Raw genomic sequence first — 26,403 nt, 5'->3', positions numbered from 1 at the left:
ATGTGAAGTCCATCTAGACCTCAGGAAGGAAAGCAAACATGGCACACTCACTGCAGGTGACTGGAAATGGTCCGTGAGCATTCATCATCAACTTACAAATGGATTCTTTCACCCTAGAAATACCTTGGTGTTTTGATCTAACCTGAAACTTACAGACCTGACCAAATGTCTGCCTAAGCCAAAAGGGGTAACAAGTACAACAATGTAAAAGCTTCCTGGGTCCCCAGGCCTAATCCCCAGACTAAGAGCCCTTTAGCTCTGGCTCGTCAGTTCATGCTAAAGGCTCACTCCTCTGGCGAGGAAGAGCTGTGCAATTCAGTGGCTCACAGCCCCCACAGCAAAAGCAGAAGGTAGGGCCTAAAGTGACTGAAACACAAAAGTAGGAAACAAAGCAGAATCAAATACTGTCAGAAGACTTGGGCTGGGAACATGAAATGAAGCAGTAGAGCGACTCATAAAATTCTGTGAAGGCTATTTGTTCATTGCAAACATGTTTCATTCAGCCAAACAGATGATTATATACATGGACATCACTGGACAGCCACTCTAGAAATCAAATTGATTACATAATCAGAAGCAGAAGATGGAGAAGCTTTATTCTTTCTGCCAAAACAAGACCAGGAGCCAATTGTGGTACAGACAGTGAATTGTTAATATCAAAAATTAGAATAAAATTGAAGAAAAACACCAAAACATTCATAGTGCCAAAATACAATCTAAACTATACTCCTGAAGAGTTCAAAGACCATGTAAAGAACAGATTTGCATTAGTAAGTTAAAGGATGCACAAAGGAAGGATGCACAAAGACTATTCCAGTAGTCAAAAGAAATGAAAAGCCTTGATGGATGACTGATGAAACTCTTAATTTTGCTAAAGATAGACAAGAAGCAAAAGTAAAAGGTGACAGAAACAGAATAAAAAGTCTAAATGCAGCATTCTAGTGACTCGCACGTAGAGACAAAGATAAGTATTATAATAACCACAGTAAAGAAATAGAAGAAAACAACAAAAAAAGAAAGATACTTTCCCCAAGAGCCAAGAAATGAAAGGGACATTTAAAGCACGGTTAGGCATGCTGAAAGATCAACATGGCAATGCATTAACTGAAGAGGACAAAATAAAGAAAAGATGGGAACAATATCCACCTAAATAATCATACAGAAGAGATGAATCTTTTGAAGAACCTACAGTGAAAGATGCACTGAGAGCAACTGGGAGAAACAGATCTCCAGGAATAGATGGGATATCAATAGAGCTATTCCAAACCACAGAAATAGAGTCCATCAAAATCTTAAGAAAAATATGCCATCAAATGTGGGAAACAAAACAATGGTCCACAGACTGGAAACAGTAAATTTACATTCCAATTTTGAAAAAAGGAGACATGAAAGACTGCATCAACTATTAGACCATTGCATTAATTTCTCATGCAAGTACAGTGATGCTCAATATCTTACAACAAAGACTGTGACCATATATGGAATGAGAAATGGCAGATGTTTAAGCTGGATTTGGAAAAGGAAGAGGCACGAAAGATCATACTGCAAATTTACGTTAATTAATAAAGCATATGAGAGAATTCCAGAAGAAAATCGGCTTATGTTTAATTGATTACAGCAAAGTGTTAAAAATAAATACATTTTATTAAATATATACATAGACAGAATAGAAAATCAACTACACAACGAAACAAAAGGACCATATAGTAACCTCATATCCAATACAGAAGATCAATACTGAACATATGGTAAAGAAAAAAAACCACACACAACAAAAAAGGGATGTGTGTATGTTTTCCTCTAAGATGGCTGAGAATTTACATATTCATTTCTAAAAAGAAAAAAATTATCCTCTGATATAACTATTCAATACCTTTTCATGTAAGGCCCTCCATACACTAAAGAAAATTCTTTAAGAGCTATGCTTTTGAAATTCCATTAAATAAATTATAAAACTATTTCAAATTATTTTAAAATCATCTTTCTTTTTTCTCCCCTGAATCTAACCTTATTTGTTAAACTTTCAAGTGCCACTATATTCCTTAATTTATCACACAACTGATCTAAGGAAATCCCTTTGGCATTTTTCGAACATTGGGCAGTAAGAATTCTAGCTTTTGACTATGTGGATCATGAAAAGCTATGGTTGGTTGGTTTTAAAAGAAATGGGTGTGCCACAGTGTCTGATGTCCAACCTATACTGTGGACAAGAGGCTACTGTTAGGGCAGAATATGAAGAAACAGAATGGTTTTAATTGGCAAAGATGTCCAACAAGGATATATTTTATCTCCCTATCTGTTCAATATGAGAGCCAGCATTGTTGTCAGACTTCAGTACCTCATTGCATTTCAGCAATAGTAAACTTCACTCCAGACGTTGCAGAGAGTTTAAAGTTTTATTAAGAAAGCAAACGGGTTCAGTAGGTCTATACAAACTGAAGGTCAGAATACAGATGGGGGAAATACAGGTCATCTTTATAGGGGACACACACTAGAATTGATTACACGTAATGGCAGAACACCAATGGAAGAGGTGCAGAAGATCTGTCACCTCTATGCCTTTGAAATGCAAAACATCAGGGTTCTTTCAAGCTTCTAGAGATGCCATTGTTCTGGCAGAATTGACACCTTGAGAACAGATAGCAGATTTACAATAGGAAGGCTTGCTTTGAAGTGGAAGTATTAGGCTTGCTTTGAAGTGGAAGGCCTCCAGCCTTCACACCTTCCTCCCAAACTGAAGAGACTTTCCCACGAGACCGGGAGGGGGGGTAGAACACAGAGCTTGCTTATCCGGGGCCCGACTGGGTGCCCTCGCTGACAATTGTGTAATGGTTGAGGTATCAGACTAGGACCTGGGAAACCCAGTTTTGAATCCCCATTCCTGCCATGGAAGCTTGTTGGGTGACCTTGGGCCAGTCACACACTCTCAGCCCTAACCCCGGCTAGTATTTGGAAGGGAGACCTCCAAGGAACACCAGAACCGTGACGCGGAGGCAGGCAATGGCAAGCCATCTCCAAAGGTGTCTTGCCTTGAAAACACCATAAATTAACTGTGACTTGACATCAAAAATATCTGTTCAATCTGTATGCAGAATATATCATAAGGAATGATGGATTATCTTTAGATGAAGGCGGAGTGAAAAATTGGTGGAAGGAACATTAACAATTCAATATATGCAAATGATACCACATTACTGGCAGAAAATAGCCAAGACTTGAAATGACTCCTGATGAAGGTTAAAGCAGAAAGTACCAAAGCAGAATTACAGCTGAACACTAAGAAGGCAAAAGTAATGACTACAGGGGAATTACACAACTTTAATGCTGATGATGAAGAAATTGAAATTGTTGGAAATTTTCTATTTCTTGGCTCCATCATAAAACTAAAAGTGGGAGTGTAAGCAAGAAATCAGAAGGAGATTGAGACTGGGAAGGGCAGCCATGAAGGAACTAGAAAAGATTCTTAAGTGTTAGGATGTGTCGCTGGTGACCAAGATCAAGTTAATTAATGCCATAGTATTTCCCATTACTATGTATGGGTGTGAAAGTTGGACAATAAAGAAACTGACAGGAGGAAGTAGATTCCTTTGAAATGTATTGGAGGAGAGTTTTATGGATTCAGTGGACCACCAAGAAGACAAATCAGTTAATTCTAGATCAAATCAAGCCTCTCCCTAGAAATTACAATGACTAAACTACTATGCTTTGGCCACATTATGATAAAACAAGAGTCATTGGAAAAAATAATAATGGTCGGAAATGTTGAAGGCAGCAGAAAAAGAGGAAGACCCAACATGAGAGGGATTGACTTTATAAAGGAAGCCACAGCCCTCAGTTTGCAAGATCTCAGCAAGGCTGTTAACAATCGGCGTTTTGGAGGACAGTTTTATCGTGACGCCATGATTTGGAAGCAACATGATGGCACTTAATACACACAACTGGAGATGCTGGAGATTGAACTTGAGAGCTTCTGCATGCAAAACGTCCTCCTGGCTATCAGCATATTTCAAGCATGCAGTTTTTCATGTGTTCTGTTCTGATTACTTTTCATAAGCTCTACCTTACTTCTTGGATATTTATGGGGAAGAAGACTTATCGGCACTTTGTTTTACATAAAAATTGCTTATCTCTTGCTCCTGGATAGTTTACAAAGAGTCCAAGAATGAACTACTAAATTCCAATTTGTGTAACCACAAACCACTTTTAATTCCTTAGCCATATTTTTATGTATTTTATTTAAAAACTTAGGGATCCAAGGCAAATTTCAGAAGGATTAAAACCAGATTTGGATGGGAGCCCCCCCAAGGAATACCAGGGGTTCGATGTAGAGGCCGGCAATGGCAAACAATCTCCCAACGTATGTCTCTTGCCTTGAAAACCCGATGGGGTCACCATAATTCAGATCTGACTTGAGGGCAAAAAAACCCCAGCCCAGATTACTACATAATACATAGTACGGCAAGAATACAAACAACAAGGATCCAACTGTTTAATCAAGTAGCCAGCTAAATAGTAACCTTCAAATATCTTCAAAGGTTCACTTAAAAGTTCCATTGCACAGTTGTCTAATAGCCAGAAGAGTAGAAGCTTGTCTGACTTGATTTGTGGATTATTGAATCCTTCAATTCTAGAGTTCTTCAGGAGCAGGATAGTTGACATAATCCTTAATAACAGTGCCCTTGAGCATGTGCTGAGTACATTTAACTCCCCACTGAGTAACTTCAGTAAGTCCTACACATATGAGATTTAAAGAAGCAACTTCTTCCACAAGGCAAAGCTTTTCCCCTGGTATAAGACCATTCAGCCGCTAACATTTAACTGTTGTTTTATTTCCTCAGATCTCTTCCGATGAAGCTTGTGGATGTGAATCGAAATCCTCTATAAAGTCTCCTGGGAGCAAATCAGAAGCTAAATTTCCTGCCATTGACAAAACGTCTGTCAAGCAGAAACAAAAAGCTAGCACATGGTCCAAAAAACCAGAAAAAAGTGGAACTTGTCCTAAAAAAGATACTTCAGGTAAACATGGAGATTTGTCATCTGTTAAAATGTAAAAATTCTGTGATGCCAGCAGCTGAGGTTTTTAAGTATTCCCATTAAGAGATTTCTAAGCAAACAGCCGAGATTGAAGTTGATAGAGAATCATGCCCAGCTGCTTCACCTAGCAAGCCAGTTGTTCTTGTAATCTGGAATGGGTACAGGAGCAGAAAATATGAGATAATCAGGAGAGGCATCCAGGACTGAGCAGAAATCTTTGTTGTAAAATGGTGTGTGTGCAAGATACAGCAGTCTGTGGCGTGATACTTAGGGTTGGATCCTGGCAGCTTTTTCGCTCAATCTTGGCAAATCCCCCTCCATATTACAGCTCCTGTTCCACATGGCTTGTGTCCATGCAGGTTCCATGCTTCCCACTGTAGCCTTTGTGGTGGTCAGACCCCCTTTGCATCCTTTTTTCACCTGTGGAAAACCTGGTTGGTTGCAACCTGAGTATTATATACAGGAAGGCTATAGGCAGGAAAAATAATTTATATAGGAGCTAGGGGAAAGCCATAAGGTAGAGGTCCTTGGTGGCCTCTGCAGGGAGGTTGTATCACACATGCATAAGGAGTTCTGTGACTCGCAAGAGTGTGGGGGGCCATATTTTGTTAGTGACCGTGGCACATGTGTGGAAGGCGCTCCAGGGCAAGCGCTGTGAGGTATGTTGAGATAGGGAGAGGGAACCAAACCGAACACTTTGAGTTGTCCAGTTCAAGTGCCTGGAAAGGGAACTCTCTTGGTCCTTGGTCCTGTCTGAACCTTCATACAGTCCAGCATAGTGGGCAACCGCTCTCAGCACAGACGAGGCTGAGTAAGGAGCACCTTGGTTATCCCTACATGCCTGGAACCAGGGTGGGATTTCCTATGCACTGGCAAACCTCTTAAGGTGCCTACAATAATTACAGTGCTGCAGATTTTAAAAATGCCTGTATTTGAAACTGTTTTGAGATTAAGAATCTCTATTATCAAATTTAAAAAAACATATTTTTATTTCTGGAAAATGGTCTCCCAAGCACCATTTTTGCAAACCAAAATGGTCCCAGGGAGCTGAAAAAGAAGACGTTTTTTATACCCCGCTTTTCTCTACCTTTAAGGAGTCTCAGAGCGGCTTACAATCACCTTGCCTTCCCCTTCTCACAACAGACACCTTGTGAAGTAGGTGGGGCTGAGAGAATTCTGAGAGAACTGTGACTAGCCCAAGGTCACCCAGCAGGCTTCATGTGGAGGAGTAGGGAAACCAACCCGGTTCTCCAGATTAGAGTCTGTCACTCATGTGGAGGAGTGGGAATCAAACCCGGTTCTTTAGATTACAGTCCGCCGCTCTTAACCACTACACTATGCTGGCTCTCTTTAAACTGCTGTTTAAGTTTCCCAGTTGAGCAAATAGAAGCTCCCCAGGGTAATTTCAGTACACAAAAACGGTGTGAGGGAAGACTGAAGCCCCTTCTCCTTGTGTTCTGTGATCACAATCAGAATACAGCCCCTGCATGACTGGTATATGTGTGATACAAAGGCCTTTTTTCAAAGGAGAATTGGTGGCTGAATTAGCAGGGTTTTTGTCCTGCTCCTAGAAGGACACAGTTTAAGCTTCCTTTCTGCTACAGGATCTAACAGAAATGTAGAAAGATTAGAAATCTCTTAACAAAATTGGTCTGCCTATTTCAACTGATACAAATCAAGCTCCTACTTAAGTCTGCTCGACCCCTTGCCTCTGTCCCATCAGCAGATCAGTCCAAGTTTCCTGTTCCAGTTAAGAACACTGACTTGCAGTCATATTGCAGCTAAAAGCACTGCAGGGGTCCAATTTGGATCAGAACTGTGGCATGGGGGGGGGGGCTTTCCTTTTTTTCCTGTTTCCAGTAGCCAAAATGGCCCAGGAATGTTATTTCCCTGATGGGGGGCTACACGTGTTCTGGCTCTGAAAAATGGTTTGGAGGGAGCCATGAGCCCCTCCACTGTCCCAATGCCACAGCCCCAATCTGAATCAGGCCCCTGAGGTGCTTTTACAGACAGTTGCCACTGGGGGCTTCCAGCTGTAATGTGTCTGCCAGTCCTCCCCATTGGGAGCTTGTGCAAAATGTAACATGTACCTTGGCCTTCAGAGACAGAGAGAGAAATGAACAATGAGAGTTGTGCTTTTTTTCCACATGCCCATTTCAAAAATGTTCTTACCCCCTCCATTTTGTCATGACCATATAGGGGGAGGTCCCATCAGTGAAGGCATTTCCTATTGATCCTGCTCACCCTGTTCATTCCCATACATCCCCCTCTCATCCCACCCCCACACACTGTTCGTCATGTTTTGAGCTATTTAACTGGCTTTCTTTGTAATACTGAATTGGAGATTTTAAAGTAACTGGCATGATCTTAATGCACCCTTTTATAGATCAGTGTTAAAAAAAAAAACCAGGTCATTCTGTCACAATACACTCTGGAGAAGTGTCACAAAAAGCTGGTGTATGAATTTTCTTTTATTTATTTTACTTCATTTATACTCTACCTTTCTCCTGAATGGGCACCCAAAGCAGCTTATGTCCTTCTCCTCTCCTCCACTTTATCCTCTGGATCTGAGTGCCATCCAGTTTCATGTTAATTTGATCCAAATTCTTATTAGCTGGGGGAGAACCTACATCTTACATTTCAGAATAAAGAATATTTATAGTGCATTATGAAGCCTTTAGGTGTTTCCACACAGGTTATTTACCCCAAGTTTGATGCTGTTGGGAAGTGGGGTTTTTCCTGTTTCCCTACAGCATCATGGTACATTTATGCACATCCCAGGGTTTCCTTGGCTTTTCTCCGGTCCTTCTCAAAACTGATTTGCTCCAAAGGTTTGGGCAAGATCACAGCAAAGCCTCAATGGCTGCTGTGTAGGTGGGTAAATTTGGGTTTTCCTGGTCCCACCCACAGAACAGCTATTTCCACCATGACAGCAACTTCTCCTTTTTAATGTAGAGGGTTTTTCCTTTTTTTTTAAATTAGCGATTTAATAATGTTATATCCATATTCTATTATACCAAAATTTGCATCAGATTCTCTGAATTCCCAGCTTTCCTTGTGGAGATATAAAGGGGAAAGCATATCTCTGTAACAAAGTAGGCTAGAGACTGACCGTTTAAAAAAAAATGAAAGCTGGGAAGTCAGATTTATATTTTCCTTTCCTTCCCTTTTATCCCTTAGAAGCTCCTTGATCAATTGATCTTGAGCAGCATATATCTAGTGTTGGAGGGATATAAGGACTGAAACAAATCTTGCAGCTGACAATGTAGCCTTGGGGTCCCTATCGCTTAGTAAAAAAGGCATTATGTCAGTCACAGAGGCATTGGATTTGTATATTAAAAGGGGGGAAATATAGTGCGATCGAAGTTCCTCGTAAAAGCGGCATTCCAAAAGGGCATGGGCTAATGAGTCAATAGAGCCAGAAGAGCAAGGGCAGATCTTGTCTGAGTATGGTATATTCAGAATTCTGCCCTGCATTACCATAGAAGGGTTAGCATTCAATCTAGCCAAGCAAAAAGCTCTACAGAGATGAGGAGTTGTTAGATAATATGTATAGGCAGGCAGACCACGTGGAGGGGGTATTCCGAAGAACTGGGATGAACAGACGCGACGAGCACGAAAAGTAGTGCTGTTATAATCAAGCTCTTTAATGCGCTTTTTAATTTTGGTAAAAGCTTCAGTTTTCCCAAGATTTGATAACATATCCTGCGAGAAGCCCAACAACGCCAATTTCTCATCTAAGATTTTTTGCCATGAGGATTTAAAAGGGTCATGCTTCAGAGAAGCTAGGAACCCCTCAGTCCTAAAGCACAGTTTAAGGTGTAGTTTAAAGGCGGCCAACCACGCCCTAGCTTCAAGTGACATTTGGCCAAACTCGGAACGAAGAGTAACGCCAGCAACACAACGAGGGGCATTTAGGAGTTTTCGTAAGAACTGAAGCAGTGGACGATCTATAGATTCATTGATGACTGTAATCCAGATGGCAACACCAAAGAGGATAATTGGGGTAATTTTCAGGTTAAAAACCTGAATAGCCCCTGGAATATATTTGCCACCTTTGGTGTGAAAAAAATTGACAATAGCACCAACCCCAGGTTTAATTTTGTTGGACCCTGCTTTTTGATGGGCATTCCAATTTAGGTTATGGGAAAACAGAATGCCAAGGTAAACAAACTCCTTGACTTGGTCAACCTCAAAGCCATCTAATACCCAGCGAAAAAGAGGCATTTTTCTCCTCTTAGTGAAGATCATAATCTTAGATTTATGAGCAGTACTCAGAAAAAGTTTGCAAAGATCTTTTCAAACCAATTCTTGTGCGGGACAGGAGAACTGCATCGTCAGCATAGAGTAGAATTGGGGTGGGATGACTTGCAAGCTTTGGGGGTGGCAAAACTGAGAAATTGGTTGCCATATCATTCAGGTATAGATTAAACAAGAGAGGAGCAAGGAGGCAACCTTGTCTAACTCCCTTGACCAGTTCAAAGGGCTCGGTTAGTTCTCCTTGGGATTTATATTTTGGTATAGTGGTATATCAGTTGGTAATTAAATTGCCAATTAAGCAAAACCTACCAGGGAAACTGTGTGGAAGCCTTGTTGCCGCTGGGCAGCAACAGGTAAAATACACAAGCTTGTACCCGTATGGAAAACATCTTGACCATTCTTTGGAGTCATTTACAACTACAAAACTCTTTAACACTCTGGAAAAAGAGAACAGCTTGAGCCTTGTGTATTTATACTTGTAATCATCATCAGTATTGCTCAACTAATTGTCTTCTTGCTGCTGTGGACAAATAGCAAGATGATGTTTTTCTTTAATTTGTGGTTCTCAGTACTGCAGTTATTGGGAAAAGCAGCATTTAATAGAAAGCATAGAGCAGGGGTGTCAAACTCATTTGTTAAGAGGGCCAGATATGACGTGAATGCCATTTGGTCAGGCTGGGCCATGTGTACCAGCCCAGATCAGCCATGTGGACCAGGCCACAGTGGGCTCGCCAGCCCAGATTGGGACTGGGGGGCGACTTCCTCAGCTGGCGAGCCCAGTGCATATATCACCTTCCCCCACAGCCCCTGACTCTGGGAGCAGGGGAGGTGGCTGCCTCAGCTCACAGGCCGGACAACTGCGCTCAAAGAGTCGGATTTGGCCTGTGGGCCTTGTCTTTGACACCCTTAGCATAGATTTGTAAGGGTTATACATTTCCAGTAACTTGCAAGTTACATTGCTGTTTTTATAACGTATTCGGATTTTTAAAAAAATTATCCCAATCACATACTTTCCTGTTCCCATGAAACTGTCTTACTGTATTCTTGGCTCATCTTTGTCTCTTCCTTTCGTTCTTGAAAATACATTTTTGACAGTAGATATTTCATGTCTCCGCCCCCCAAGAACAAATGAAACATCTCTTTTTTGTTGATAACCTGAAAACAAATAGCTTAAATAAATATAAGGGTCAGGATCTGTACTATATTTCGATCTGCTGTGACACTGCATCTTTGAAAGTTCAGAGCATGGACAACATTTTAAAACAACAATAATACAATCTTTCAAATGTATTAAAACATGCAATGGCACTGAACATGATTTCAAAAGAAATCCCTTCCTCTTGAAACCCACAAAATGTCCAGCTAAAATACTTGCAGCTGACAATCTACAACTCTAAAAACATTTAGAGATTCTTGTTTCCTTCAGTAGAATACTGGAAAGAGAAGTTCTGATAGCCCTTCCAAGACTAAATGCAACCCTATTTTAAACAACATTTAACAGCTTTTCAGAAACCAGTTTTATCAAGAAGACAGCGGACGAGCCAGAGAAGTTTTCTGGAAAACCCAGACTCTGAAAGTGTGAAAAGAGTGGAAGGAAAAGGAAGGAAAACGTCCGTGCTGCAGGGAACGGCAAAGACGAGCAGAGGGTCTGGTGAGAAGCTTTTGTTTGGGTGGCGCTCACCCTCAGTGGGTGGACATCCTTAGGCTAGAGGACCATCTGCACTCCACTGCATGCCTGAAGCTCATCTGGCCGTGAGTTTCCCACTCACTGCAGGCTACCTGTTCCAAACAGCCCCCTCAAATCAAGTAGATGGGGGTATTTGGAGTGCTTGTGAGTGGAGGTATTTGGAATGCTTCTCAAAGCGGATGGTGGTCTTCTACTGGACTGGCTGACAAACCAAAGTCCAGTATCTCCAAGTGTACCTTTTCTTCTGGGCACCAGAAAACGCTTTATGCATATACTGGGAAACCCCTAGGCATGTGTCAAGTATTTTCATGCATAGAAGAGAACAATGCCTGTTGATAGCCAGTCTCAGATTGTGTTTACCATTTTGTGGCAAGTGAGATTAACCCTTAAAGTTTTGAAGGACAGAATGTTTGTTTGTTTTTAATTTATACTCTGCTTTTCTCCCCAGTGGGAACCTAAAGTGGCTTACAGCATTGTTCTTCCCACCTCCATTTTATCCTCTCAACGACAACCACCCTGTGTGTGTGTGTGGGGGGGGGGTGTTGGTTAGGCTAAGAGAGAGAGAGAGACTGGCCCAAGGCCACCCAGCAAGCTTCCATGAAAGGAAGGACATGAATACAGTTTGACACTTTAAGCACTATACTGTCTTGGGCAAAGTAGAGGCATGTGGTTATCTTTGGTGGAATGCTGAATGGACTGATGCATACAGCTTATTGATCGTTTCCATTCTGATAGAGATAGGAAAGTGCCCTAAAGGTGGCTGTGGCTCAGTGACAGAGCATCTGCCCAGCATGCAGAAGATCCCTGGTTCAATCCCCGGCATCTCCAGTTAAAGGGACTAGGCAAGTAGGTGATGTGAAAGACCTCTGCCTAAGACCCTGGAGAGCCGCTGCTAGTCTGAGTACTGACTTTGATGGACTGATGTTTTGATTCAGTATAAGGCAGCTTTATGTGTTCATGTGAAGAGGTAGTTGAGGAGCAAAGGAAAGTTGCTTTTTCCCCAGATGGAGAAACAGCAGCTTTCATCTTAAAACACCCAGACTGAAAAGCAGCCTGTGAAGGAAACTACCATATAAGGCTGTGGTGTTCCATCCTCAGTGCCATACAGTAAAATCCCCCATGAGTCTCAATTTCCCCATGTTCTGAGCAGGCTGCTGTTTCCCTCCTGAAAAAAATATACTTTAAAAAAATCTGTAACAGATTGCAGGGAAGTTGTGTTTTCCATAACTTAAAGTTCAGTGTTTTGTACCTCAGAAAAGGTGAGATTTTCCCAGAACTGTGCGGAATGGGTTTGTGCCGGTTTTTACCTCTTGATGTGATTAGCAACAAGTAACACAACCTTCCCCTTCTGTTCCCCTGCTATCTCGTCCCTACTTTTATCTTTTCAAAAGTCTTTAGGACTCTGTGTCAGGAGCAGGCCTTGAGGACAGTTCATGGTTGCGCTCCCAGGTGTTGTTGTGCAGCTCTTTCCGAGGCCAGCTTAGATCACCAGTCCGTGCCCTGTGTTTTGACTTCATAGATTCCTTCACTGTGGGAAATGCCAAGTACTCCTTCCTGCCTCTGGGAGGGGGGTTGCCTGGGTTACTGATAATCTCTTGTTGCCTGTATGTATGCCAAATGCCTTCCCTTAGCCCCTCACTAGTAACATCCTGAAAATGGCTTCTGTAACCTGTCGTGCTTAATCAATAAAACTGCTTTCGTGGACTTGCCGTCTGCTGGAATCTGTTTATGGGATTTGCCACAGGACTAGAGCTCACATGTTACTAGTCATCTCCATCGGATTTAATAGTTGACCTTGGCTGGAGCCCTGGAAGGTTTGCCTAGGCATTCGTCTCCTCTGCCTGAGACGCGAGACGAGCTCCCCGACGATCCCGGTTTACTACTGGACATCCTAGAGGAGACGCTACGAACTGATGCGGTGGCCACCAGGCTGGTTTGGCTGGTGAGTGATCAGTGGCGTCGCTTGGCGGAGACGACCCCCTGGAGGACCCAGGACGCTGATCTACGGGCTCGCGACGACCTTTTGGACCTGGATGTTTTCCTGGAAGAGACCCGGTTAGCTCAGGAGGACCTTGCCTCACTAACTCAGTTGTTGTCTGAGCTTATGCTCAGCGAGTCACGACGGGAGTCGGCGGCCCCTGTCCAGGGGCTCAGATCTTAATTCCCTCTGGCGGGGGCGCCAGAGGGAGACGTTCTGTTAACTGTCCCGGATCCCACCGTATGCCACCCGGAAGCACAGAGCATTGCCGCCCGAACGGTCCTGGCTCTTAAGGACTTACTGCTAAACACTGCGACAGTAGCGGAAGTTGAGAAAGTTTTAAACCCAGAGTTTGGGCTTTCCTCCGCGGATCTGGCTCAACAGGTTCAACCGCTGTTGGATCAACACATGGAAATCCAATTACTCTTGGAGCAAGTGGCCGAACCAATTGTGACGGCTGCCGCAGTCTCCAAACTCGAGGCGGACCGAGCGCTCACTGACCAAAAGCGAGCAGAGGAGCAACTGTTGGCAGAGGCAGCCGCCACTCGGGCACGAGCAATGGCAGAGACTGGAACCCGGTCAAAAATCACCAAAGGAATAGAATGGTCTTTTCCTTCCTTCTCCTGGGGCTCTCCAGAGCTAGGGCAACCCCGGGAAGTAGCACGCTGACGTATGTTCGCCTGCCCTCCTGATGTCCATGAATATGAGGAAGAAGAGACCGAGTACGTTGAGGAAGGCTACTGGAATGCCAATTACCGGGTCAGCCAAGCCTGACAGACTGATACCGGGGAGGAAATCCATGTCTTGCGGGTTCAAAACCAAGAATTAATAGAACATATGGCCCAGATGCAGGACCAACTGGACTTAGTGATGCGTGAGTACGGTTGCCTGCAGCGTACTCAAGGGGCGCCTGGCCTAAACCAGCCAGCCCCGGGGCAGCCAGCGGGGCAACCAGCGGGGCAACCAGCGGGGCAGCCGAGGCAACCAGCACAACCGCTTCCAAGGCAGCCGGGACAACCAGCCCCGGTACTACCGGCCCCTGGACAACCACCAGCACCCCCCCTGTAGCCCCGATTGTGCAGTGGAAGCAACCCCATCTACGAGTGACATTTGATGGCTCTGCGGATGCGTTGCCCTGTTTTCTACACCAAGTGGACAGTTACATGAGAGAACAGGGGCATTCCTTCCCTACAGAAGACAGCCAAGTGAGATTTGTTTCCTCGCTTTTGGCTGGAAAAGCCACAGATTGGATGGTTCTCCAGTTTGATACCTGGGCCCGCTCCATACGGTCGCTTAATGAGTTCATACGAGCATTAAGAAGACGCTTTGAGGATCCGTTCCAGGGAGAGAAGGCCAAGGCAGCCCTCCTCCAACTTCGGCAAGGATCCTCTTCAGTCCGTGAGTTTGCAGACAAGTTCCAACGGCTCGCTAATAAAATAGTGGATTGGACTGAAGCGACCCGAGTACACTACTTCAGAGCAGCTTTGCACCCTGAAATTCTAAACTGGGCATATATACAGCGAGACCCGGCCACCTTGGAAGAATGGATTTTACTGGCGGAAGAAGTGGGAAGTCGTCGCCAGTTTATTTCGCTTGCCCAACGGCAGACCAGGGAGGGGGGAAGTCAGAAAAACCCTCCCAAACCAGCCGCTCCTCAGGCCCTGCGGAGGCAGGCTCTACCTCCATCAGACCGAGCATGGTGATTTCAAAAGGGAGCCTGCCTCATTTGCCACTTCGCGGCAACCTGCCCGTCATGTCAGGGACTGTCGAGTCCCTCTACACAGCCGGTGGGGACTCCTCGTGGGAGGGGGCGCGCTCAAGGGAGAGGCGCAGCGGTCAAACGAAGCGTCGCTCCCAGACGGCAAACACCCCCAGCCCTTCTTGTCGGAGAGGTGACGACGGACCTGTTGCCAGCTGACCTGTCGGGGTCCAGGATTACAATTTCTACCCCTGGAGAGGTCAACTCCGCTTCCTCCGAAGAGGGTGACCACTGGACCTCCCCTGCTCTTTACTTGGAGTCTCCCCTTGAACCGCCCAAAAATGGACTGGGTCTGCGGCAGAGGGGGCAATACCGCAGACCCCCGCAGGAGTTCCTGCGAAGCCCGGGGCAAGGCCCGGAGCCCCCTTCATGGTGAGTGAAGTGGAAGAGACTGTATGTAGATGTCATATTACATTATAGAAAAGGTCCTCAATTGCAAGTGAAAGCCTTAATTGACTCAGGTTGTGCCCGCTCGTTACTAAATGAAACCACTTTTAAGGCACTCCAGGTGAAGTCAGTCCTCTGCCAGCTCCGGTCCAGTTCACCCAGATGGATGGCAGTGACTTCAAAGGGGGCCCAGTAGATCGTCGCACTGATGGGGTGGCGATGGGAATTGGCCACCACTGGGAATAAATCAATTTTACTATTGTACCTAATGTTAGATATGCGGTAGTGTTGGGAGCAAATTGGCTCAAAGGACACAGTCCCGCTATAGACTGGGATGCTGGAACTTTAACGTTTAACAGCCCATTATGTGAATTGCACCGTCATAACGTGGCCGTTAAAATCGTAGTCGCGCCAACCCCTGCTCTCGCCTCAGACCCCTCTAGTCCTACCCACTTACCCCCGACTACCAGGACTTTGCGGATGTATTCAATGTGCAGGAGTGTGATATTTTACCTCCCCACCACTGGACTGATTGTGCTATTGAAGTGGTGGGAGATGACAAACTACCAAAAAGTAAGATTTACCCAATGAGCCCTACAGAGCGAACAGTGCTCCGCGAGTTCTTAGACAAAAACCTGGCTCGTGGTTTCATCCAACTGTCCACCGTGCCCTGTTTGGCACCAGCCTTTTCCGTGAAAAAGAAAACGGGGGATTTGCGTTTGTGTATTGACTTCCGGAAACTCAATGCTGTTACTCAAACAATGTTTACCCCATCCTCCTCATTTCTGATCTCTTGGGACAATTGAAGGAAGGACACATTTTCACTAAGTTGGATTTAGTCGAAGCTTATTACAGAGTCAGAATTTGGGAGGGGGATGAATCTCTAACAGCTTTCTCCAGTTGCTTTGGAAAGTTTGAATTTATGGTGATGCCGTTTGTATTGAAAGGGGCCCCTGGGGTCTTCATGCAACTCATTAATGAAATCCTCCATGACCTGCTGTTCAGAGGCGTGGTAGTTTACCTGGATGACATTCTTATTTACTCCAAAACCATGGAGGAACATGTTACTTTGGTCAGGGAGGTATTGCAACGTCTTAGAGATCATCAGCTCTATGCCAAACTTTCTAAGTGCGAGTTTCACAAGAAGCAATTAACCTTCCTAGGATATGTTGTCTTGCACCAAGGATTAACTATGGATCCAGAAAAGGTGCGAGTTGTGCTCAGTTGGGAACCACCCTCTACTCGCAAACAGGTCCAGAGATTCCTCGGGTTTGCAAATTTTTACAGGGCGTTCCTCCCTCATTTCGCTCGAATTGCTCTACCCATCACGGATCTCCTTAAGACTAAGGGAAGGGAGATTCGGCCACTTTACCCAACGCCCCGGTAGAGTGGAACTCCCAGTGTCAAGCCGCCTTCGATAGTTTAAAGCAGCTCTTTACGTCCGAGCCGGTCTTGCAACACCCCGACTGCACTCAACCATTCATAGTTCAAGTAGACACTTCCGACGTAGCAATGGGGGGTGCACTTCTGCAACGGGGGGAGGATGGACACTTGCATCCGTGTGCGTACTTTCCCAAAAGGTTTACCCAATCCGAACTCAATTGGGCTATTTGGGAAAAGGAAGCAGCTGCTGTAAAACATGCCCTGACTGTGTGGAGACAGTTTTTAGAGGGTTCCACGATACCTTTTGAAGCGTGGTCTGATCACAAAAATCTGGTCACCCTAACGGAAGCCCACAAACTGTCCACAAAACAAGTGCGTTGGGCGGACTTCTTTGCCCAATTCCGATTCATCCTGAAGCATGTACCAGGGAAGCAGAATCTACTGGCTGACACCCTCTCTAGACTTCCCCAATATCCCACCAAAGTTGACCGACCCACATAGTCGCTCTTCACTCCTGCCCAACAGTGTCTCGTGCCCACACTGGCTGTACAAACCCGTTCTCAGACTCACTCCTTTCCGCTGCTGCTTCCAGAGGGCACGAGTGACCCCCACTCGGACGAGCCGGTGACGCCACCTATCTCGCTTCCTCCCCACTTGGAGCACTCTACAACTATGTCTCCCAAGGCATGGGGACCCGAGCACCCTGTTCAACCCCCCTCCATTCCAGTACCAACTCCGTCCCTGGTCCAATTGCCCACCGGCACTACTCCGGAGGGGGTGGAGGATCTGTCCGAGTCCTTTCGGGACACTCTCCTTCGTAGTTATCAGACGGAACTTTCCTCACAGACCCTCCCAACCTCTCTAGTTAAACGCGGGGAATTTTGTTCAAGGAGTCTAAACTATATGTACCAGAGGTATTACGGGGGAAGGTTTTGGGTTTGGTTCATGGTGCTAAAACCGCCGGACATTTCGGATTCCTTAAGACGTTACATTTTCTTAGAAGGCAATTCTGGTGGGCGGGCATGCGATCTGATGTGGACTCCTTTATCCGCAGCTGCCCCATCTGTGCAGCAATGCCAAAAGGGCGCAGGGAAAACCGTCCGGACTTTTACAACCATTAGAAACCCCCTCTAAGCCTTGGGAAGTGATTGCGATGGACTTCATGACGGATTTATCCCTCAGTGGGGGAAAGACTGTACTTTGGGAGATTACTGATCTGTTTTCAAAACAGGTGCATCTTGTGCCCTGTGCAGGTATTCCTTCTGCCCAGAAATTGGCCCGCCTCTTTGTGTCACATGTCTTCCGTCACCATTCCTTCACACGCAAGGTGGTGACGGATAGGGGTTCGAATTTTGTGGCCAAATTCTGGAAAGCTTTCCTCAAACTAGTGGGAGTGGAGCAAGGACTATCCAGTGCCTTCCATCCCCTAACAGATGGTCAAACCGAACGAGTAAATGCGGTCTTGGAGTGTTATTTTCATTGCTATGTTAATTACCATCAGGATGACTGGGTGAACCTGTTGCCTTTTGCCGAGTATGCTTATAATAATGCGGTTCACCAATCCACAGGATTCAGTCCATTTCAGATTGTCTATGGTAAAGAATTTAATCCTGTAGGTCATGTCAATGTGTCTGAGGAGGAGGGGGGAGCTGATGCGTTCCATTCAAACAACCTGGCCATGGCTGGTCAAAAATCTGGAGCGAGCCAAACAAAAGTACAAAACGCAGGCTGACAAACATCGTTCCCCCGATAAGGAATACGGGGTGGGGGATCTCGTCTATCTGTCCACCAAAAACCTACGATCCACCCGCTCGTGTGATAAGCTCAGTGCCAAATATGTAGGTCTGTTTCCTATCTCCTGGATCATTAACCCAGTAACTCCTTGCCCAAGTCTCTACGGAGAATCCATCCTGTGTTCCATGTCAGTCTCTTAAAACCGTACGTTCCTTCCCAAAGATGGCATCCTGAGCCACAACCTGAAGTGCCAGAAATGGTGGTGGTGGGGAGAACATTTTGAAGTGGCTAAGGTACTGGATTCCCGCTTTCGCTACGGTGTCCTTCAATACCTGGTCACTGGAAACATTTTAGTACCGCCCAAGAGGAATGGGTGCGTGCCCGTGACGTCTCCTCCCCCCATCTAGTGCAAGAATTCCATTCTGCCTACCCTCACAAGCCCTCGGGGGAAGGGTGAAGGGGGGTCTTTAGGGGGGCAGAATGTCAGGAGCAGGCCTTGAGGACAGTTAATGGTTGCACTCCCAGGTGTTGTTGTGCAGCTCTCTCCAAGGCCAGATTAGATCACCAGTCCGTGCCCCGTGTTTTGACTTCATAGATTCCTTCAGTGTGGGAAATGCCAAGTACTCCTTCCTGCCTCTGGGAGGGGGGTTGCCTGGGTTACTAGTTATCTCTTGTTGCTTGTATATATGCCAAATGCCTTCCCTTAGCCCCTCACTAGTAACATCCTGAAAATGGCTTCTGTAACCTGTCATGCTTAATCAATAAAACTGCTTTCGTGGACTTGCCATCTGCTGGAATCTGTTTATGGGATTTGCCACAGGACTAGAGCTCACACTCTGCTGTCTACCACTTCTCTACTTCAGGATAGGAATTCTCAACTACCAATATACTTGTGAATGCTGGCATTGAACATTAAAACATTAAATGGTTGAAAGTGACAAAAAGTAGCCCGGGTAACCCTTTCTACCTGGCAATAATATCCTGCATCAGTGAACCTTTATTTTCACTTTTATTGTTTGTAGGTTGTGTACATCTTCTTAGCTGGAGTGTTTATCTGTTCAGATTCATAAAGAAGGAGGGGGAGAATAGCAAGAAGACCCCCAGTTATGTGCAGACAGGAAATTGCATGGTTAATACAGAACAGGTGGGCCCTCCCAGTTGGGCCTCTCTTTCCTGTGCTGCTGGGCCAACGCAAGAAGCCCCAGACACTGCAGGCCCTCCCTGTGCCGGGATTGGCTGAGTGTTCTTGGATCTTTGGAGGGAACTTCTGCTATATGGCCTAGGGGCCACGTGTCTCACCATGCCCTGGTGATGTGTGAAGAGGCACCTCTATGGTGGTTTCCTTGCCTCTGGAGTCACGCCAATAAATACTTATTCTAAGGCTTTTTACAGACAGTAACCTTTCTGGAAGGCAGTACTGTAGACATATTGTTCCTATAGTACACACAGTCATTGTTCCAGAAAAGTCAAACAAAACCAAGATCCATGGCCGGTATTTCTGCAAAGTCTGTTTGCTTTTGCATGATTGTCATTGGCTCTTACAGGAAGTTGCTCATGATCTATAAGACTCTCACTCTACCTGCCTAAAGACACCTAACATGTGACTAAGAATATACATCTCAGGGCTTGTTTCAACAGAAGTTCCTGGCACACTGTTCCCATGTTGGCAACTGAAAGGAAAGGTAGTTGAACTTCACCAGTCCGGGATAAAGTCGCATTGCCTCATGGCTGTTGTCCTGGGGAATAAAGTATTCCATAGGCAATCTGTTGCATCATGATGAAGAGCGGCTCTGATTGGCTGCCTTCCTGTACTGAATATTTTCATCTTAAAATGGAGTTCACATCAGCAACGTAGCTTTCCTAGAGGAGGCCCCTGTCGTGACCAAGAGGCACATCAGCCTGGCCCTTCTAGTCCTCCTTCAGTGGTGCCAGAAGACCCAGCCACCTGTTCACAGTACGTATAAGTTCCTGAGTGTGGTGTACAGTTTTTTAAAACTTGCTTTCTTTAATATTAACTGAAAACATGATTTAGTAAGAACCACGAACCAACATGTTTTCCACAAAATTTTCAGCTGTGTAATCACAACTGTGCCAGTTTTATTACTACACTGTGGTGTAAGTAACTTTGTGTTCCTTTTTTTATCAGGGCACCGTACCAGCCTCCCGGACAGGCAAGACACTGTGGGGCATACAGTAGGAAGCCTTGCCACCTGGGCAGGTGAGGGTGGGGAGCTGGATCCTCTGCCTGCGAGTCATCCAGAGCTTGAGTGCATGTAAGTGAATCTTTCTTGTGAAAGAAATAACACAATGCTTCCCTATTGTTATGCTGTTTTGTGACCACGTGCATTGTTTGGATGAAATGCCAATAATATCAAATTGTACTAAAAATATTTAATGCTTTAAACCGTGTCTTTTCCTGCAGCCCAGCCGTGGCCCATTACAAGGCAGTGCAGGGGTCCAGCAGGGTGCCATCAGCCCTCAGGAGGAAGAGAGAAGAGGGAGTCAACCTTCCTTATGCAAAAGACAGCCCATTGGTCCATGTACTGTCTGTTGCAGTTATCCCCATGGGTGCCATCAAGCCTGCCAATGTGCTTCCTGGTTCCTCCTTGCTTCTTCCACAAAGTGTCTGTTTCCCAAATCAAAAGGTAAATCCTGGCTTTCCTTTACCTCACTGGAGCAGAAGGTACTTCAGAGGAGCCCAGGAGACATCACCTTTGGGTCTTCAGGGAGTGCCCATTCAGAAGCAGCTGCCTCCATCATAGGAAGATGCAGGGCTGGCAGCCTCCCAACGTTTTGTGATTAGTGCCCGTGGTGATCAGTCAACATTCCAGAAGTGTCTGCAGGCTCAGCTACAGGTAGGGATTCCTGCTTTACTGACTGGCAGGGCTCTCTCTGTGGCCTAAGAAAGGCCTTTCCCAGCATTGACTGCACAAGATCCTTTATTTGGAGATTCCAGGGACTATGAACTGTGCAAGAAAGCATGTGCTGGAAGCCCTGAGCTGCTGCCCTTCCAAGGCGATACAACACAATACGATAAACTTTATTGTTTGCAGCTAAAGCCCATTACGCTCTGTCATAAAATAACATTAAAACCTAGTCATAAATAGTAACATTAAAACAAGTCCGTGCCAGACTGTAAAAGATTTTAGCGGGTGACTTCATAAGTGCTCTTATATCTCTCTGCTGGTGTTTTGTTTTCCTGTTAAAGAAATAAAATATTTCATGTTCCCTTCCCCCGGCACAGGAAACTGCACTTCCTTTTAAATAAAAAAGATATTAAAAAGGAAAGCATAGGGGAGGAATATGTTATTCACAAAGTCCAAGTTTAGTTTCTCTGGAGAGGCACATTTAGAATATTTGGCATTATTTTTTATGTCTGCCTATTGTGAGGCCAAATACGGAAGCACTGTAGGTGACGACATTATGGCCACCTTCTCTTTTGACCGTGAAGGAGAGAGAAATACTCAAGAAAAGAGAAGTGAGCTGACACTATTTTGTTGAATGCTGTATTTTCAAAGTACCTTGTGTATTTTGTACAAAATCTCTTTAAAATCTCTTTAAAAGAGATAATTATTCAATAAACACTCATATTTGCTTTATGGTCAACTGACGTGTCATGTTTCTTGGCAGAAGCTGTCCTCCTCCTCTGAGCTGGCTCTCGCCGAAGTGTGCTAGCCCCTTCTTTCTGTGGGGTGCCTGCCCCCCTCCGTACAACATGGCCCTGGTTGGTTAGCAACCTAGACCGAGCCAAGCACAAATACAAGGCGCAGGCTGACAAGCATCGTTCCCCCGGTAGGGACCTGCAAGTGGGTAACTTGGTATACCTTTCCACCAAGAACCTGCGCTCCACCCGTCAGTGCCATAAGCTCAGTGCTAAATACATTGGCCCATTTCCCATCACCCGCCTCATAAATCCTGTCACGGTGGAACTGTCTCTCCCCAAAGAAATGTGAGCTCTTGACCCATCGAACCAGAAATCACCACAGAGACAATCAGATTCCAAGCAGATGGCTTTACTGGTCAAATAGGCAATACAGTGCATTGAAGGCAAGATGACAGCTATGGTTTGTCTTGCCCGTTATTTGGAAATATAAGGCAGAGAAACAGCGGGAGATTACAAAGCATAAACAGAGCATTATTTCCCAGGAGTGGCGTTCCCAGGCTTTGGTATGTGTAGCCGTCCTTGAAGTCTGGACGGTTCAGCAGAGAAACGAAAGGAAACATCTAAACCGAGATAACAGCCTGACATCCTGCTCCCCTTAAGGCCCCCTCCCATCCGGCAAGGGGGCTGGTCTGTCCGGGTAGGTATTGTGAAAGGCGTTGACGAGTTTGGGGGCGGAGACATCCCGTGCGCGAACCCATTCGTCATAGGCAGGGGGGAAGTGTTTCCAGCGGATCAGGTATTGCAAGGCCCCGTGGTGTATGCGGGAATCCAGGATTTTGGAGACTTCGAAATGTTTCTTCACCTTCGAAATGTTTCTTCACCTTCGAACAGGGATCTTCCCGGGGATACCCCAGCGTTAACCCTGGACTCACCTCTTGACCTGTCACAAAACCGAGGAATGCCTCAACGCGAAGGCACCGCGGCCGCCCGCAGTACAACGCCGGGTCGGTTCACACCCCCTGCATTTTATTTCAGAGACTCTCCCGGTCTTCCTACTTCTACAGACCCCTCCGGGTCTCGGATTACAAGTGCCCCAGTGGGGGACAATTCTCCATCTTCGGACGGAGATCACCTCCGGGATACCCCAGCGCTAAACCTGGACTCGCCTCTTGACCTGTCAAATAACCGGTCACAGCCTGCGGTGAATGGAACGTTCCCGCAGACCCCCGCAGTTTCTCCTGTAAAACCTACGAAACCGACGAAGGTGAAAGAAGTAGAAAATACGATGTATGTGGACGCAGTGTTACAACGCTATAAAGGGGGTCCCCAACTGCCTGTCAGGGCACTTATTGACTCCGGCTGCAGTCGCACTTTAATTAGTGAAACCACATTCGCAGCTCTCAAAGTCAAGTCCGAGGTGCTACCAGCTCCCGTCCAATTTGCCCAGATGGATGGAAGCCATTTCAAGGGGGGCCCAGTTGATCATCGCACTAAAGGGGTGGCGATGGGTATTGGCTCTCATTGGGAGCAAATAGACTTTACCATAGCCCCTATCCGATTCGAGGTGGTCCTAGGAATTAATTGGATTAAGGGTCATAATCCCTATATAGATTGGGAGACGGACACTATCTCCTTTACCATTTCCAAATGTGAACAGCACGTCGCGCTGCTGGCTCCACCTGCTCCGGCATTGACCTCTGATATCCCATCGTCCCTGCCCGATGTATACCAAGACCTTGCCGATGTCTTTGACATTAAAGAATGTGATGCTTTACCATCCCACCGTGCCACAGACTGTGCAATTGAAGTAGTAAAGGACTGCACACTGACCAAAAGCAAGATTTACCCTATGAGCGCTGCCGAGCGCACTGTGCTTCGGGACTTTTTGGATAAAAATCTTGCTCGAGGGTTCATCCGACCATCGAACGCTCCTAACTCTGCTCCTGCGTTCTTTGTCCGAAAAAAGGAGGGCGACCTGCGTCTATGCATTGACTTTCGAAAGCTCAACGCAGTCACCCAAGCCAGCGCCTACCCCATACCATTGATTTCGGATATTTTGGGACAGTTACAAGAGGGATGTATATTCTCCAAATTGGACCTAGTAGAAGCTTACTACCGCGTCCGTATCCGCGAGGGGGATGAACCCCTCACTGCCTTCTCCAGCTGTTTTGGAATGTTTGAATTCCTCGTGATGCCCTTCGGGCTAAAAGGGGCCCCGGGGGTCTTCATGCAGCTCATCAACGAAATACTACATGATTTGCTGTACCGCGGGGTGGTGGTTTATTTGGATGACATCCTTATTTATTCGAAAACCATGGAGGAACATGTTGCTCTGGTCAGAGAAGTTTTACAACGACTCCGTAACCACCAGCTCTATGCAAAACTGTCCAAGTGCGAATTTCACCGAAAGCAGATAACTTTCTTGGGATACGTAATCTCTCATCGTGGCCTTAGCATGGACCCCGCTAAAGTCCAATCGGTACTTGACTGGACTCCGTCCTCCACCCGCAAGCAAGTGCATCAATTTCTGGGCTTTGCTAATTTCTACCGCGGTTTCATTCCCAACTTTGCTCAAGTGGCGCTGCCAATCACTGACCTCCTGAAAACAAAGGGTAAAGGGGTTTCTGCAACGTTGCCCTCTGCCAAAATACTATGGACTGATCAATGCCAATCCGCCTTTGTAGCCCTCAAACGGCTTTTCACTTCTGAACCAGTCCTACAGCACCCAAATCCGAACCAAATGTTTATTGTACAGGTCGATGCGTCTGACGTAGCCATGGGGGGCCCCTACTCCAGAGAGGACCGGACGGTCTCCTTCACCCCTGTGCCTACTTCTCGAAGAAGTTTACACCTTCCCAATTAAACTGGCCCATTTGGGAAAAGGAAGCGTCAGCCGTCCACCATGCCCTTATGCTGTGGAGGCAATTCCTGGAGGGGTCCGGGATCCCCTTTGAAGTTTGGACCGATCACAAAAATCTAGCTGCCCTCACGGGGACCCATAAATTGTCCGCAAAACAACAGCATTGGGCGGACTTCTTTGCTCAATTCCGTTTTGTTCTCAAACATGTACCTGGGAAACAGAACGTGCTTGCAGATGCCCTATCCCGGTTGCCTCAATACCCAGTAAAACGGGATCAGCCGACAGACTCGTTGTTTACTCCGGCGCAAAGGGAAGCCCTACCCCTACTGGTCGTGCAAACCCGGGCCCAAACCCGGCTCCAGCAGGGGAACCATACCGTAGCTGACAAGGTATCCAGCCCTAACCAGCAGGCTCCCTCGCCTGTCCCCCTTGCGCCAACTGTATCCAGCGCTCCACAGCAACCAGCCTCTCCTCCCCTCCACCACCATCAACTCCTGCTTCTCCCTCTCCCACAAACGGAGAGGGGGTGATCATCTCCAATACCTTCCTGGACTCCCTTCGGGCTCAGTGCCTAGCCGAACGCACTGCCCAAACCTTGCCCCAAGGTGTACTCGAGCAAGGTGGTTGTTGGTACAAAGGCTCAAAATTATACATGCCTAAAATACTTCGAAGAGAAGTTCTACAGTTAGCCCATGGAGCTAAGACAGCAGGGCACTTTGGGTTCCTGAAAACTCTTCACCTATTGCGTAGACAGTTTTGGTGGGGGGGGGATGCGTTCTGATGTGGACTCCTTCGTTCGCAGCTGCCCTATCTGTGCCACAGTCAAACGTTCTCAAGGCAAACCCCCAGGACTACTGCAGCCGCTGGAAATCCCCAGTAAACCCTGGGAAGTGATTGCCATGGATTTCATGACGGATCTCCCCCTTAGCGGGGGCAAAACTGTACTATGGGTTGTTACTGACTTATTTTCCAAACAGGTACATTTGGTTCCCTTAGCGGGTATTCCCTCCGCCCCCAAGTTGGCCCGTCTCTTCCTGTCACATGTCTTCCGGCTACATTCGTTTCCGCGCAAGATAATCTGCGACCGCGGAAGTAGTTTTATTGCTAAATTTTGGAAAGCTTTCCTCAAATTAGTGGGGGTGGAGCAAGGGTTGTCTAGTGCTTACCATCCCCAAACGGATGGGCAAACTGAACGTGTCAATGCTGTACTGGAATGCTATTTGCGTTGTTATGTCAATTATCACCAAGATGACTGGGTAGAACTGTTGCCTTTTGCAGAATATGCTTACAATAATGCTGTGCATCAATCTACTGGCTTCAGCCCTTTCTATGCTGTGTATGGTCAGGACTTCGGTCCTATTGCCCCTGTAGAAGGGTCTGAGGGGGAGGGGGATCCTGATGTCGCCTCATGGGCGCATGCCCTCCGTACTACTTGGCCCTGGCTGATTAGCAACCTGGACCGAGCCAAACGCAAGTACAAAGCGCAAGCTGATAAGCATCGCTCCCCCAGTAAGGACTTTCAAGTCGGGGACTTAGTATATCTTTCCACCAGAAATCTGCGCTCCACCCGTCCTTGTCACAAACTCAGTGCCAAGTACATTGGCCCATTTCCTATCGCCCGAATCATTAACCCTGTCGCTGTGGAATTGACTCTCCCCAAAACCTTAAGGCGTATCCACCCCGTCTTCCATGTCAGTCTCCTGAAACCCCATGTCGC

At 46.2% G+C, this 26,403-nt stretch overlaps 1 protein-coding gene across 1 annotated transcript in view; it reads left to right on the top strand.

Annotated features, from left to right (window-relative positions):
* MARCHF10 (membrane associated ring-CH-type finger 10) overlaps positions 1 to 26,403 on the top strand; it is a 111,342-nt gene that overhangs the window by 38,858 nt on the left and 46,081 nt on the right. Inside the window, exons 4-5 of the mRNA XM_056864733.1 lie at positions 4,839 to 5,016; positions 10,796 to 10,945. Coding sequence (XP_056720711.1) covers positions 4,839 to 5,016; positions 10,796 to 10,945 — 328 coding nt within the window. The remainder of the gene's footprint in view (positions 1 to 4,838; positions 5,017 to 10,795; positions 10,946 to 26,403) is intronic.

Source organism: Euleptes europaea, chromosome 18, assembly GCF_029931775.1.
Source record: "Euleptes europaea isolate rEulEur1 chromosome 18, rEulEur1.hap1, whole genome shotgun sequence".
Taxonomy (NCBI): Eukaryota; Metazoa; Chordata; class Lepidosauria; order Squamata; family Sphaerodactylidae; genus Euleptes; species Euleptes europaea.
This window is presented reverse-complemented; position numbering and strand designations above follow the sequence as displayed.